The sequence below is a fragment of the Cyprinodon tularosa genome, unplaced genomic scaffold (assembly GCF_016077235.1).
Source record: "Cyprinodon tularosa strain WSP-4 unplaced genomic scaffold, ASM1607723v1 ctg1112, whole genome shotgun sequence".
Taxonomy (NCBI): Eukaryota; Metazoa; Chordata; class Actinopteri; order Cyprinodontiformes; family Cyprinodontidae; genus Cyprinodon; species Cyprinodon tularosa.
In genome coordinates, this window is record NW_024037908.1 from 57,055 (window position 1) to 70,975 (window position 13,921).

The window sequence follows — 13,921 nt, forward strand, 5'->3', positions numbered from 1 at the left end:
TTTTCCATATAAATTCCTCCACCTCTCGTGTGGAAAAGGAATCAATTACCGTGGTGAAGAATACTCATCTTTGCTGGGAATATCAGACCAAAGTTTATATTCAGATTTCACCTGGTCGTATTGTTTCCGTTGCTTCACCCCCTCAGCGGATAGGTCAGGGAAGAACATCACATGACAGTACATCACCTTTCCGTTCAGACGAGCTGCAGCCATCTTATCTTGATAGTTTAGAAATTTCATGATGATGACACATGGCGGGACGCCTGGAGCACTCTGGCCCTGCAGCCTGTAAGCGCGTTCGATGATGGGGGGGATGGAAATACGTCTCGCCCCAGGATCTCCATCAGTCAGGTCTGTACAAAAGCCGCAATGTCCCCTTGCTCTGTTTTCTCAGGTAGACCCACAAGTCTTGGATTGGATCTTCAGGAATTATTTTCAATCTCATTTACCTTCAGAGAGAGCTCCTTTAATTTTCTTTGAGAGGATGTTTCTTTACTTGTTATTGACGCGAAGCTGTCCTCCAGTTCACTAATGCGGGATTCTGCAGAGGTAAGTCTCTCGAGTAACCCTCCAATTGTGTCTTTAATGAGGTCATAATCTCCCGTAGCTGCAAGGTAAAGTGTTTTTTCAAGACTTGGATTGCTTCCAGGAGGTTAGTTTCAGAAGTCTGGGGGCTAGCGCTAGCCTCCTCCATGAGCTTGGATTCCACTTCACTTCTAGCGTCGCCTTCGGACCCTTCTTTTCTGCTTGCTTTCACTTTTAGATTGTTTTTTAGTAGGCATCCAGCGGGTTGGATTGAGTCTCTGGCTTATTCCAGGGAGTTTGCTCATATGAAATATATGTTAGCGGTGGTCCAAATATCTAAATACTGGGGATATTGTTTCGAGCTCAGAGCTCAGCTGTTCCTCAGTAAGACGCCATAACCGGAAGTCCGTCTACTCTACGTTTACTCCATTTTTAATCTATGTCTACTCTACATTTACTCTATGTCTACTCTACGTCTACATTTACTCTAAGTTTACGCTAGGTCTACTTTACGTCTACTCTACATAATAATAATAATAATAATAAATTTTATTCGAAAGCGCCTTATCACAACACCCAAGGACACTGTACAGGCAGATAAAAACATTAAAAACAGGGAGCTAAAAAGTACAAGCATAAGATGCCACAGAAAACAAAACAGCAGGAAGTAAGATAAAACCAAAGGAAGAAAAGGAAGAGAACAATATTGAAGTGATGCGTAGGAACTAGATGGGATAGGACTGTCTGAACAGGAAAGTTTTGAGTCTGGATTTGAAAAGAGGGAAGGAGTCCAGAGTACGGAGATCCGGAGGACATTTACTCTACATCTACCCTATGTTTACTCTGCGTTTCCTCTACGTCTATTCTACATCTACTCTGTTTACTCTACGTCTACTCTACGTTTACCTTAATTTTACTCTAAGTTTACTCCGTCTAAAGGTCATATGGTGGTGAACAGGAGCTTCAGAGGGTCAACTGGACCAGTGCCCTGGTACACTGGGCTGACTTGTCCAAGGTGAGGGGCTCCAGGCTCCAGGCTATCTCTAGTGGTCATCCGGTTAACACTAGCAACACTGTTGCTGAGTTTGAATCCAGCGGCTACGTCCTCTAAAGGCCAGATCTTTTGGCCAATTACGTCATAGCGTGGCATCAAGGCCTGTTTGGATTTAAAGACTCCTCGTTATTCGGTCGACAAATGCAGCCTTCTTTTAGCCCTTTTGGAGGACAGGTATCCTAAGTAGCTTTGGGTATCCCATGATTCAATGCAAGTCCAAGCAAACCAGCTGCTCTGTGCACAGAGGAAAAAGGGATATGGCACCGAACAGTGGTGAATGTTAAAAGTTCAGTTTAATAAAATCCAAGTATGTGAATAGTTCACTCTGAAATTAATTAAAATAGTTAGAGAAGTTTAACATCCACCAGCGGTGAAAGCTGTAAAAGGCTGAACCTGTTTGAATCCATTACTAAACTCTTCCAGCCTTCCAAGGACCCAGTCCAGGTAGACCGGGTCCTTAGATGACAAATCTGCTGAAATTGAACACACCCTGTGACATACAAGTGACCTGAGTCTACCCAGTTCTGCCGTTAACAACAACCAGTCTGATCTGGTGTTCTTCTGTGTGGACTCTCCCTTGGCATTAGTGTCCTACACAAATTCTCCTTCCTCTGCTTGTCTGGTGCTGCAGGTGAAACATCACATCCAAGAGGACATACGTCAAAAGAAACTAAAACTGGAAGAAGAAAAACTTCAACTTCAACACCTAAAGGTCTCATTCAGTAATCATCTGAATAAAAGCAGTTGTCCAGTGGATGGAGGAGTATGAATTCTCCTTCCTTCCCTGAAGCCTGTGTTGTGTGGTTTGAACAGAAGAGGGCGCTCAGAGAGCAGTGGCTGATGCAGGACTCAGCCGTCCACCAGCAGTCTGATCTGCAGCAGAGCCGAGCTCTGTTCCTCAAATCCACAGGTACAGCTCACACGCAGCCTGGTCACAGCTGGACCCACACTGTGTTCTCATGACCTTTACATGCTGTCAGGATGGAAAAGGAGCTGGACTTCCTGGAGAGGCAGGAGGCGATGGTTTCCACCAATGAAAGCCTCATCCTCACCCGACTGAAGGCTATGGAGAAAAGTCCAGAGGAACTCATCCAGGTGGGCCGCCTTTCTTAACAGATACCCCCTCTAGCCACTGCTTCAGTCACCTTCTGTTACTGATCCGGTTGTCTTTCAGGAGGCCCGATACAGCTGGACTGGTAAGTCCTGACTAGTTCTTTCACCCTTCAGATGTTGTACAGATGAACAGATTCTCACAGCTGTTTTCTGTCCCATAGTATTACCCGAACCGACCGGCAGTCATCTCTCAGGCTTTCCCAGCCCATCAGCCAACAACCTGAACACTCCAGCAAACAGTAAGAACTACTTGCTGCCACTAGAGGGAGCTACTGCTGCTGTTGGTGAGATGTATCGCGTTCACTTCCTGTTTGGACTACTGAGCAGTGTTGCTCAGTCTATCTCCATCTGAATGAAGTTATTTTTTCTGATATCTCTGTATCTAAGTAACTCTAACTGGCCAGAACTACTTTAAAACGTGGCGCCTTCTGCTGCACTTTTCTACTGAGCACTTGTCAGTTTCACACGGTTTTATTTCTGGTAGTAAGGAGTAGCTAGCCTAGGCTAGCACTAGCTTAGCATCACTATGGCTTCTCTCTCTCCCTCCCTTGACTCTTTTCCAACTCTTCCTTCTTCCTCTCCTCTCTCCTGCTCTCTGTGTCAGATGTTCAGTTATTCCTCTGCCTCCTTTAGTGATAATGGGATGTGTAATAAGTGTAGTATTTTTGTAGCTTTGGAGGCGAGGGTGTCAGAGTTAGAATCCAGGCTTCAGGCTGTTGAACATCCAGGAGTTAAAGTAGGCCCCCCACGTAGCTGTCCTCCAGCAGTGCCTGAGCAGCCAGGCGATTGGGTAACTGTACGCAGAAAGCGTAGTCGTGGATCTCTGCCCACTAGTCACCACCAACCCGTTCACGTTTCTAACCAGTTTTCCCCACTCAGTGACACACCCACTGAGAAGCCCACTCTGGTGATTGGCAGCTCCATAGTCAGAAACGTGGCATTAGAGACACCAGGGACCATAGTCACATGTTTGCCGGGGGCCAGAACGGGCGACATCACATCCTACCTGAAACTACTGGCTAAGGATAAGGTTAAATACAGTAAGATTGTTATTCACGCTGGTGGTAATGACACCCGGTTACGCTGATCGGAGGTCACTAAAATTAGTGTTGCTTCGGTGTGTAAGTTTGCCAAAACTTGAGCACTGGTGGGAGGCAGCTCTGACAACCATTCATAAAACTTCTATATGTGCCCGCCTGACTTTGATAGGGTTCAAAGTGAATTTCAGATGTCATTATTCAAAGACTAGACACATGTGCACACATGTTTTTTATCTGCTCAGCCCTAACAAATTTCTGGCAAATTTATCTTCACACCATGTCTGATGTACTTTGAAGAACTATTGATACTTCAGCTCACACTGGTATCTTTGGTCTCCCAGAGCAATATAGTCAATACTCCGCAAGAGATTTGGAAGTGATAGTTTTTTACCTCTGTGATCGCAAGAAGCCACCTTCTCTTTAACTGGAAATCAACTATATCCCCATCTAACACAAACTGGATAAATGAGGTCATGTCCTTTCTGAAAGTGGACAAAATTATATATACAAAAACTGGAAACTTGAACAATTTCTACTCTAAATGGCAACCTTTTATTGATTTTGTTGCTTCGATGTAGAATTGTAAACCCCACACACCCTGCTTTTTTTCTTCTCTTCTCCCTGAAGTATACCGTTTCTTTTTATTACTAATTTTAATCCATTATGTTTTACTTATGTAGTTGTTCTGTGTGTGTTCTTTTTTCCAGAAACGTTTATCTTACAGTTAATGCTATAAACCAGGGATGTCGGGGTCATATAATCTGAGGACGAGAGAAGCAAGTTCCCTGTAGACCGAGAGCCGGACTGGTTCTGTGTTTACTAAAACATATTGATATAATGCATTTATATTTCTGGGGTTAGGCCAGTTCAATAGTGATATTGCAACAAATATTATAATTTTTTTTTTTTTCAAGTTCACTTTTTTGCTTCTAAAACATCAAGCCTGTATACAAGTTCTACTGGATCTAAATCAGTAATACAACTGAAACATAGAACAGGTCACAGTAGTTTTTGTGCGCTTTAGTTTATTAATATCTTTTATATTCTGTCTAGGAACTGCAGGTGAAAATGCAACCTTCTTATGTACAGTAATGCTAATAGTATTTATTTTCCCTATAATAATAATAATTTAAAAAAAAAAGTTTGCCAAAACAATATGGGACTCTAATTTTCTCTGGTCCCCTCCCTGATCTGACCAGTGATGACATGTTTAGCCTCATATCGTCGTTCAACCGCTGGTTGTCTAGGTGGTGTCCTGAAAACAACGTGGGCTACATTAATAATTGGCAATCCTTCTGGGGAAAGCCTGGTCTGATTCGGAGAGACGGCATCCATCCCACTTTGGATGGTGCAGCTCTTCTTTCTAGGAATCTGGCCACATTTATTAGTCCTCCAAAACCCTGACCCCCCAGGGTGCAGACCAGGAAGCAGAGTCCTAGTTTAACAGACCTCTCTGCAGCTTCTCTACTGTTACCCACTCTTTACTCCATCCAGACGGTGTCTTGCCCACAAACAAAATCTAATAAATTAGCAAAGATTCCCAGAGTAGTAAATCCTGATAATCTAATTAAAATTAAAATAACTCCAATTGGGGAAAAAGTTAAAACGATTAAATGCGGTCTGTTTAACATAAGATCTCTTTCCTCTAAAAGTCTGCTAGTTGATGACTTGATTTGTGATAATCACATTGACTTATGTTGCCTTACAGAAACCTGGCTGCAGCAAGAGGATTATGTGAGCATAAATGAGGCAACTCCTTCAAGCTATTTACATTTTCACATCCCCAGAAGTTCTGGGCGAGGAGGAGGAGTAGCAACAATCTTCCAGTCTGACTTACTGATTACTCCCAAAACAGTTAATACCTGCAACTCTTTTGAATATTTAACCCTTAATTTCCCTGATCCAAATTCCAAAGCCAGAAAACCTCTTCTTTTTGTAACTTTGTATCATCCACCAGGTCCCTACTCTGAATTTTTAGATGAGTTTTCAGAGTTCCTTTCTGATTTGGTATTAAATACTGACAGGGTCATCATAGTGGGAGATTTTGACATCCATGCTGACATTGAAGGCGATAGCTTAAGAGCAGCCTTTAATGCTATCTTAGACACTATTGGCTTTGTTCAAAATGTGAATAGTCCCACACATTCTCATCTTCATACTTTGGATCTTGTGCTGACATACGGCATAGAATGTGAAGAAATAACAGTATTTCCTCACAACCCTGTCCTCTCTGACCACTTTCTAATAACCTTCAGGATTACTTTAACAGAGTTCTCCTCCCCCAAAAGAAGGTTCAATTTTAGTAGATCTTTATCAGATAGTGCAGTTATAAATTTTTAAGAATCTGCTTCACTTTCTCTCTCCTCTGTGTCGCTGAGCAGTGCTGCAGAGTGCAAAAGCTTAGCTTATTCCCCTTCACAGGTTGATGATTTTGTTGATGGGGTTGCTAGTTCTCTGCGTACTGCCTTAGACAATGCAGCTCCTTTGAAAATGAAAACCGTTAAAAATAGAAAGCTTGCTCCTTGGTTTAATGCAGAGCTGCGCACTTTGAAGCAAAATGCTAGGAAACTGGGGAGAAAATATCGCTCCACAGGCCTGCGGGAGTCCTTCCTAGTCTGAAAAAATAGTTTACTGCTGTATAAGAGGATCCTTTGTAAAGCAAGAGCAGCATACTTCTCCTCATTAATAGAGGAGAATAAGAATAATCCTAGATTTCTTTTTAATACAGTTGCCAGACTCACCCAGAGCCATAGCTCTGTTGAACCGTCCATTCCACCTGCTCTTTGCAGGAATGATTTTATGGGATTCTTTCTAATTGATAATTGATCTTATTCAAAACAGGATAATTAGCAGTCCACTATCTACGATTGATTTATCTCTGCAAGGTGAGGCAGCATCTGAGGTAGTCATGGAATCTGAACCCGGTTTAGACTGCTTTGATCCAGTTGAACTTTCACAGTTAGCAAAACTATTTTCTTCATCTAAGCCTTCAACTTGGATGTTAGATCCAGTTCCAACCAGGTTATTTAAGGAAGTATTCCCTTTAACAAGGTTTTTTAAGGAGGTATTCCCTTTAACCAGGTTATTTAAGGAGGTATTCCCTTTGATCTCCTCCTCCATTCTAGATGTGATTAATCTATCTCTGTTACAGGGATATGTACCTAAAGCTTTTAAGGTTGCTGGAATTAAACCTCTGCTTAAGAAACCGCCTCTTGACCCAGATGACTTGGTCAATTATAGACCTATATCCAATCTTCCTTTCTGATCTAAAATTCTCGAGAAAGTAGTTGCCAAACAAGTGTGCAATCACTTCCACCATAATGAACTTTTTGAAGAGTTTCAGTCTGGCTTTAGAGCTCATCATAGCACTGAAACAGCTCTGGTGAAAGTCACTAATGATATTCTCATGGCCTCAGATAATGGACTTGTATCTGTGCTCGTCCTGTTGGATCTCAGTGCTGCAATTGATCCAGTTGATCATAATATTCTTTTAGAAAGACTTGAATATTTTGTTGGAATTAAAGGAACAGCTCTAGACTGGTTTAAATCTGATCTATCTGATTGATTTTAGTTTGTTCACGTTATTGACAGATCTTCCTCATGCTCAAAGGTTACCTGTGGCAGAGAGCCTTCTCCCCCTGGTGTGGAACAGCTTTCACTCCTAGAGTGCTGTTTAGTTCAAGTTTGCTCTTGATGTCCTCAGAACCTCTCTGTCACAAGACTTGAAAGCTGAGTTCTGTGCTTTTAGCGATTTCTGAACCTCCCTATTCCTCCAGGACTGTACTCATACTCGTCTATATTTATATTTATCTTGTTGTCATCGGTTGCTGCATCTTTGAAAATGTTCCAGTCAGAGCATTCAAAGCAGCCCTGGAGTTTCTCCATGGCACCTTCGTACCAAACTCTGACCTCCTTAACTGTTGGTTTAGCCCTGTTTGGCTGGGGCCTGTATTCAGGAATTAGCATGGCTAAGATCACCTGCTTCCTATCAGCTGATTACTGCATTCATTGTTCTGTTTGGCATTTATACTCCTCCTCTGCAGTTATTGGTCTCTGGATTCTCTTCATTCTCTCCTTAACCCATTGGTTTCCCTTTCTTCCCGTTCCTGTTTTCCTTAATTAGTTATTTCTGGATTTATGTTTCTATTGCCACCACTTCTTATTAAATCTGCTAGAAACCGCCTCAGCTTCCGCCTCTGCATTTCGTTGCTCTTCAAACCTCCACACAACCTGACAATCAAATTATTTTACCCATTTGGATCCTTTTGGCTTGCCATACCTGCCTAGGTTACAATGGTTCCTATATCAGGCTTCTGCTTTGTTGATGTTAGATTGAAGTTCAGGACCTTCCTTCTCACCTCCTGCCCAGACGGAGCATTTAGCAAAATAACAAATCCATCCATCAATCCATAATGCTATATTCCTGCTGGGGTGGTGAGGCATGCTGGTGTCTATCTCCAGCTGTCTACGTGTGAGAGGCGGGGTCCACCCTGGACAGGTCTCCAGTCCATCACAGCACAACACAGAGACAACCACTCACACCTAAGGAGAATTTAGAGGAGCCAGTTAACCTAACAGCCATGTTTTCGGACTGTGGGAGGAAGCCGGAGTACCCAGAGAGAATCCACGCTTGCTCAGGGAGAACATGTGAACTTCATGCAGAAAGACCCCAGGCCGGGAATCGAACCCAGAGTCTTCTTGCCGCAATGCAGCAGTGCTACCCACTGCTTCACTGAGCAGCCCTAAACTGGACTGAATGTTAAACTGAGTGAAATAAACCCAGGTTAACTGAACTATGTCTCTACCTCCTTTTTTTTCAGCTCTGTTCGGCGTGGAAATCAATGTGACTGAAAACATGTTAACTGGTTCTAGAGGAAATGTTTCTGCTGAGGAACGTTGCCTCCAGTCTGGGCTCCAGGTCTGTGACGAAGACAGCAGGTGTCCTCTGCAGGTACTGGTCCTAACCCATAGGGTCCAGTCTGTTAGTCAGCAGCCTGTTCTGGTAAATTGCTTCTGATTCTTCTATACTGACACATACTGTTGGTTTGCAAAGCTGTCATACCTAGATAATCAAGTTAGCTCTGTTGTTAGATCACGTTTTTATCACCTGCGGATTTTAGCAAAACTTAAATCTTATTTTTGTTTTAAGGACTTTGAAGGACTTATCCATGCTTTCATTACATCCCGGTTGGATTATTGCAATTCATTATATAGAGGCATGAATAAATCACAGATGCAGCGACTTCAATTGATCCAGAACGCAGCGGCTCGGCTTCTTACAGGAACCAGGAAGCATGACCATATAAGGCCTAATGGCCTCTTTACATTGGCTGCCTGTCTTTTACCGAATAGATTTTAAGATTCTTTTATTAACTTATAAGGTCTTAAATGGATTAGCTCCTCCTTATCTTAGAGACCTTTTAAAATTCCAGTCTGTGTGGAGAAGTCTACGTTCAAATAATCAACTATTACTGACGGTTCCTCTGACTCGACTTAAGAGGAGAGGAAATCAGGCTTTCTCTGTTGTTGCTCCAATTCTGTGGAACAATTTGCCTCTTCAAATTAAATCCGCCCACAGCCTGGATAATTTTAAATCGCTTCTTAAAACTTATTATTATTCTTTGGCTTTTAATTGAGGCAGTTTTTCACATTCTGTTTTGTTAATTGGTGTTGTTGTCTTTCCTGTAAAGCACTTTGGTGCAGTTTTATACCTGTTTTTAATGTGTTATATAAATAAATGTGACATTGATATTGAAATAATACCTACTTACTTACACCTCTTTCCAAAAAAAAAAAACCTTAATGACCTTTGGACCAGTTTTATGCACTTCCTGTGCGGTTCTGCAGCACATCACTTGTTAAAGTGAATAAAACTGACAGATTAATGACAAACTAAAATAAATTGGTCAAAGCCACCTGCTGGAGATAGTTTGCATGTTTTTGCTAACTCCATCAGTGTGACATGCATCCCCTTCAGCACGTTGGCAGGTTTGATGTTTCCATGCAAACACATCCTTGAGGAAAATACTATATTATCAAATGATTTGCTGCCAAAAAACATAAAACCAAACCACAATATGATCACTCTAATGTAGCTTAAAGCAAAGAAGCATCTATGTCCCCAACTGATTTGCTATGTGAAGTACAGATGTAGCAATAAGACTTCCTGATGGTGTGAAACATGAAGAACCAGTGGATCTTAATCAGCACACAATCATACCCTGTAGACAGGCTTTAGTTTCACATATTTACACAGGTTTTTCTACCATAAATATCTGCAAACTACAGAAATGTCTTTACTGTAAGCATGAGAAGTTTTTTGTTTCAGCCGAGGATATTCCCACTAGAACCACTAGAACAGCAACAGGTTGCTGTTCTAGTGGGAAACTTGTTTTCTCCTTTAGTCTCTTCTGAAGGCATGTTTCCACTACAGGACCCAAACAGGGCTGAGTGAAAAACTGCTGATCCCACTGCAAATAGATGTCAGTCATCTGCAATCTGTTCAGGTGTACAGGCAGACAGAGATAATATCAAACAGACTCCAGGAAAAGGTTCCTGTGGTGAAGCTCTTTGTTCTTTGTCATATTTCTTAGGACTCGGGAGTCCAGAGGTGTTTTACCGAGCTGTCAGCCAGAAGCCAACCAGAAAAGCAAAACTACCTTTCAGGCTTTTGTCGATGTCATCATCAAGATGGAAAGAAAACCAAGGGAGGACATCATGGTAACTACATCCACCAAGGAACGACAGATGGGAAAAATGTTAACTTCAGGCAAACCTGGCAGAAGAGACCCCATGATGAGCACAGCTACAGTCCCAGCTCAACAGCCTATTGGGGGCTTTGTCCACATGATGACGACCAGAGAGACTCCCACAGCAGACTGTGTGAGATGAGAAGCTGCGGCTGCATCTTCAAAGATGGACCTGCTATTCCCCACAGAAGCAGACGCGATGGGACAGTCTGTCGGACAGAGTTGTGCCACAACACAGCGGGATTTCTTCCTTCTGTTGACAAAAGCAAGTTTTACTGCTACTACACATCAAGCATCCGACCAGAGAGCGGCTGCAACCGTTGGACTGCTCTGTACAGTGACCCCGCCCACTGCAGCAGGCTGCCCTCCCCTCTGTGCGCCGAAGACCAGCCTTACACCATCCTCCACTCCGCAGAGAGCTCTGAGCCAATCACAGCCATCTTCATGGGTTTCCACACAGCTCAGGATGATAGCGGGCAGCTTCAGGAGTGTGAGGGAACCCTAAAGGCGGAACTGGTCAAAATCGAAGACCATAGTGAAGAGGGGAAGAAGGTTAACCAGGTTTCAGAAAGATGCCCATCAAAAAGAAACCAGGGAGGGCGTTGGTCAGAGAAGAAGGTGGAGCCAGGTGTCAGAAACCTTAAAGAAAAACAGAAGCTCTGCTGTACGGTGGCCTGACTGCGTGGCTCTGATTTAACTCTCAGTTGCTTCATTCTAATGAGTCACATGGTGCCATGAGCCTCTTTGCTCATTACATTATTTTATTGGTAGACACATTGTTCTACAAACCCAAGGAAGGCTTGAATGAATGTTTTATCACCATGTCTACCAAACCCGATGGGTCCAGCACACAAAGGGAGGATGCTTCCAGTTAAAACAGCCAGTCCCTAAAATGAACATCATGCAACTTGATAAAAGATCTGTTTTTCACTGGAACACGAAGAATCAGAGACAGAGAAAAAAAAAATGTATTCATTGTGCCACAAAGTTTAAATGTGGAAAACTGCAGTGTTCACAATCCATCACAATATGATGGAAAACTCACATTTTGGTTTAGTTTATTTCATACAGTTAAATCAACAGACAGGACAAGGGAGAAAGACAGAAAACACAAAAGACATGAACTCAAGATGGATAATAATAAATAATTCTACTGCTTATCTGTTGATAAACATACTTCATCCTACCAACATTTACATTTTTACATCTTTTCATATGTTTAGTTTTCTAATTCTATTGTTCGTGTAGAAATAAAACTATCGTTGTAGATTTTCTTTTTGTCATCTTCTGCCCTTTGTGGGCTTTTTGGTTCTGTTTAAGTTTCTAATTGAGTTTTCGGTTAAACTTTGATTTAAGTCATTCTAGGTCATTTTTTTATTTTAATTTAGTGTCATTCTAGTTGTTTTCTAGTTCTATTTGGGTTTGTATGTATTTCTTGTTTACTTTCTGCTGCCTCTTTGTACTAGTCTACTTTCCCCTAGCTCCAAGTGTAAGTATGAGTATAGCCTATATGGCTATATATAATTAATGTGATCTTAACAGATCACAAAAACTCTGCGAACAAATCACCCTCTTCACTAGAGATGGTGAGATGAAGCCTCATGAGGCATTGAACCGTTTGGCCAAATTGCTTTAACATCCCCACAGGTTATGAGACTTCATGTGAACATGTCACCACCTACTGGTGGAGTGCGGAAGTACGGTTAGTAACAATCTGATTTTTTTTGCAATTGATTTTCTTGTTTTTTTTTCGCCCATTTAGGTTCCTTTTGAAATTGTCAATGATTGGTGGTATAATAAAATCTTTTTAAAAGTTTTTTTATGTGTGTGTTATTGTGTCAGAAGAGAAAAATCATTTTAGGAACACAGTTTTTCTGCCATTTTGGTGAAATAACCTCAAGCAAATAGTCAAAGTGTTTGTGCAAATTGGGAAATGATGAGCAAAATGAAAGGAGTTAATCATTTCTCTTCAAACATTATCGTTTTTTCCAAGGTTTTGGTTTTAATTGGGTTGGAAGTTATTAATTCAACCAATATTTAGCCAAAATAATTTGGCAGTGTTTTTACCCAATTTCTATTTTTATTAGGGCAAACAAATACTAATCAGTCACATTAAACAAAATATTGAAGTATAATCACCACTTTAAAAAATCCAAAGAAAGTCCATCCATCCATCCATCCTCCTCCGCTTATCCGGGGTCGGGTCGCGGGGGCAGCAGCCTAAGAAGGGAGGCCCAGACTTCCCTCTCCCCAGACACTTCTTCTAGCCCCTCAGGAGGAACCCCAAGGCGTTCCCAGGCCAGCAGAGAAACATAGTCTCTCCAACGTGTCCTGGGTCTTCCCAGGGGCCTCCTCCCGGTGGGACGTGCCCGGGGGCCAGGAGGCATCCTAACCAGATGCCCGAGCCACCTCAACTGGCTCCTCTCGATGTGGAGGAGCAGCGGCTCTAATCCGAGTCCCTCCCGGATGACCAAGCTTCTCACCCTATCTCTAAGGGAGAGCCCAGCCACCCTTCGGAGGAAACCCATTTCGGCCGCTTGCATCCGCAATCTCGTTCTTTCGGTCATGACCCAGAGTTCCTGACCATAGATGTGGGTAGGAATGTAGATCGACCGGTAAATCGAGAGCTTCGCTTTTTGACTCAGCTCTCTCTTCACCACGACGTACCGGTACAGCGCCCGTTTCACGGCAGACGCTGCGCCAATCCGCCTGTCGATCTCCCGCTCCCTTCTTCCCTCATTCGTGAACAAAATCCCGAGATACTTAAACTCCTCCACTTGGGGCAGGACACCCCCCCTGACCCGGAGAAGGCACTCTACCCTTTTCCGGCTCAAGACCATGGCCTCGGATTTGGAGGCACTGATCCCCATCCCGGCCGCTTCACACTCGGCTGCAAACCGATCCAGCGAGAGCTGCAGATCACGACCTGATGAAGCCAATAGGACCACCTCATCTGCAAAAAGCAGAGACGCAATCCTAAGGCCACCAAAACGGATCCCCTCAACACCTTGGCTGTGCCTAGAAATTCTGTCCATGAAGGTAATGAACAGAATCGGTGACAAAGGGCAGCCCTGGCGGAGTCCAACTCTCACCGGAAACGAGCCCGACTTACTGCCGGCAATGCGGATCAGACTCTGACACCGGTCATACAGGGACCTGACAGCCCGTATCAAAGGGCCCGGCACCCCGTACTCCCGGAGAACCCCCCACAGGGCTCCCCGAGGGACACGGTCGAACGCCTTCTCCAAGTCCACAAAGCACATGTACAAAGAAAGTATTTAACCAGGAGTGAGAGTCAACGTCTTAAATTGTTTAATCTAACTAAAATAATTTTAACCAACTAGATTGGTTGGAAAAACAACCAATCTATTCTTAGCTCCAAACTCTATCCAACTGACAGCAGCTCTCCTACAAACGCCCACATCTTGACTGAGTAGTGA

At 43.0% G+C, this 13,921-nt stretch overlaps 1 protein-coding gene across 2 annotated transcripts; it reads left to right on the forward strand.

Moving 5' to 3' along the window:
- Positions 1–255: 255 nt before the first annotated feature.
- On the forward strand, positions 256–12,299 carry LOC119792232. 2 transcript variants are annotated; one of them, XM_038298792.1, is made up of 8 exons: positions 256–549; positions 2,211–2,291; positions 2,393–2,489; positions 2,560–2,674; positions 2,754–2,775; positions 2,854–2,931; positions 8,553–8,734; positions 10,326–12,299. In XM_038298792.1, the coding sequence occupies exons 4-8, from the start codon at positions 2,561–2,563 to the stop codon at positions 11,157–11,159; spliced, it is 1,230 nt and encodes a 409-aa protein (XP_038154720.1). In that variant the 5' UTR covers positions 256–549; positions 2,211–2,291; positions 2,393–2,489; position 2,560; the 3' UTR covers positions 11,160–12,299. The 2 variants fall into 2 exon arrangements, with proteins under 2 accessions (XP_038154720.1, XP_038154729.1); XM_038298801.1 differs by lacking the exon at positions 256–549 and having other exon boundaries at positions 1,106–2,291; positions 8,553–8,683.
- The last annotated feature ends 1,622 nt before the right edge of the window (positions 12,300–13,921 follow it).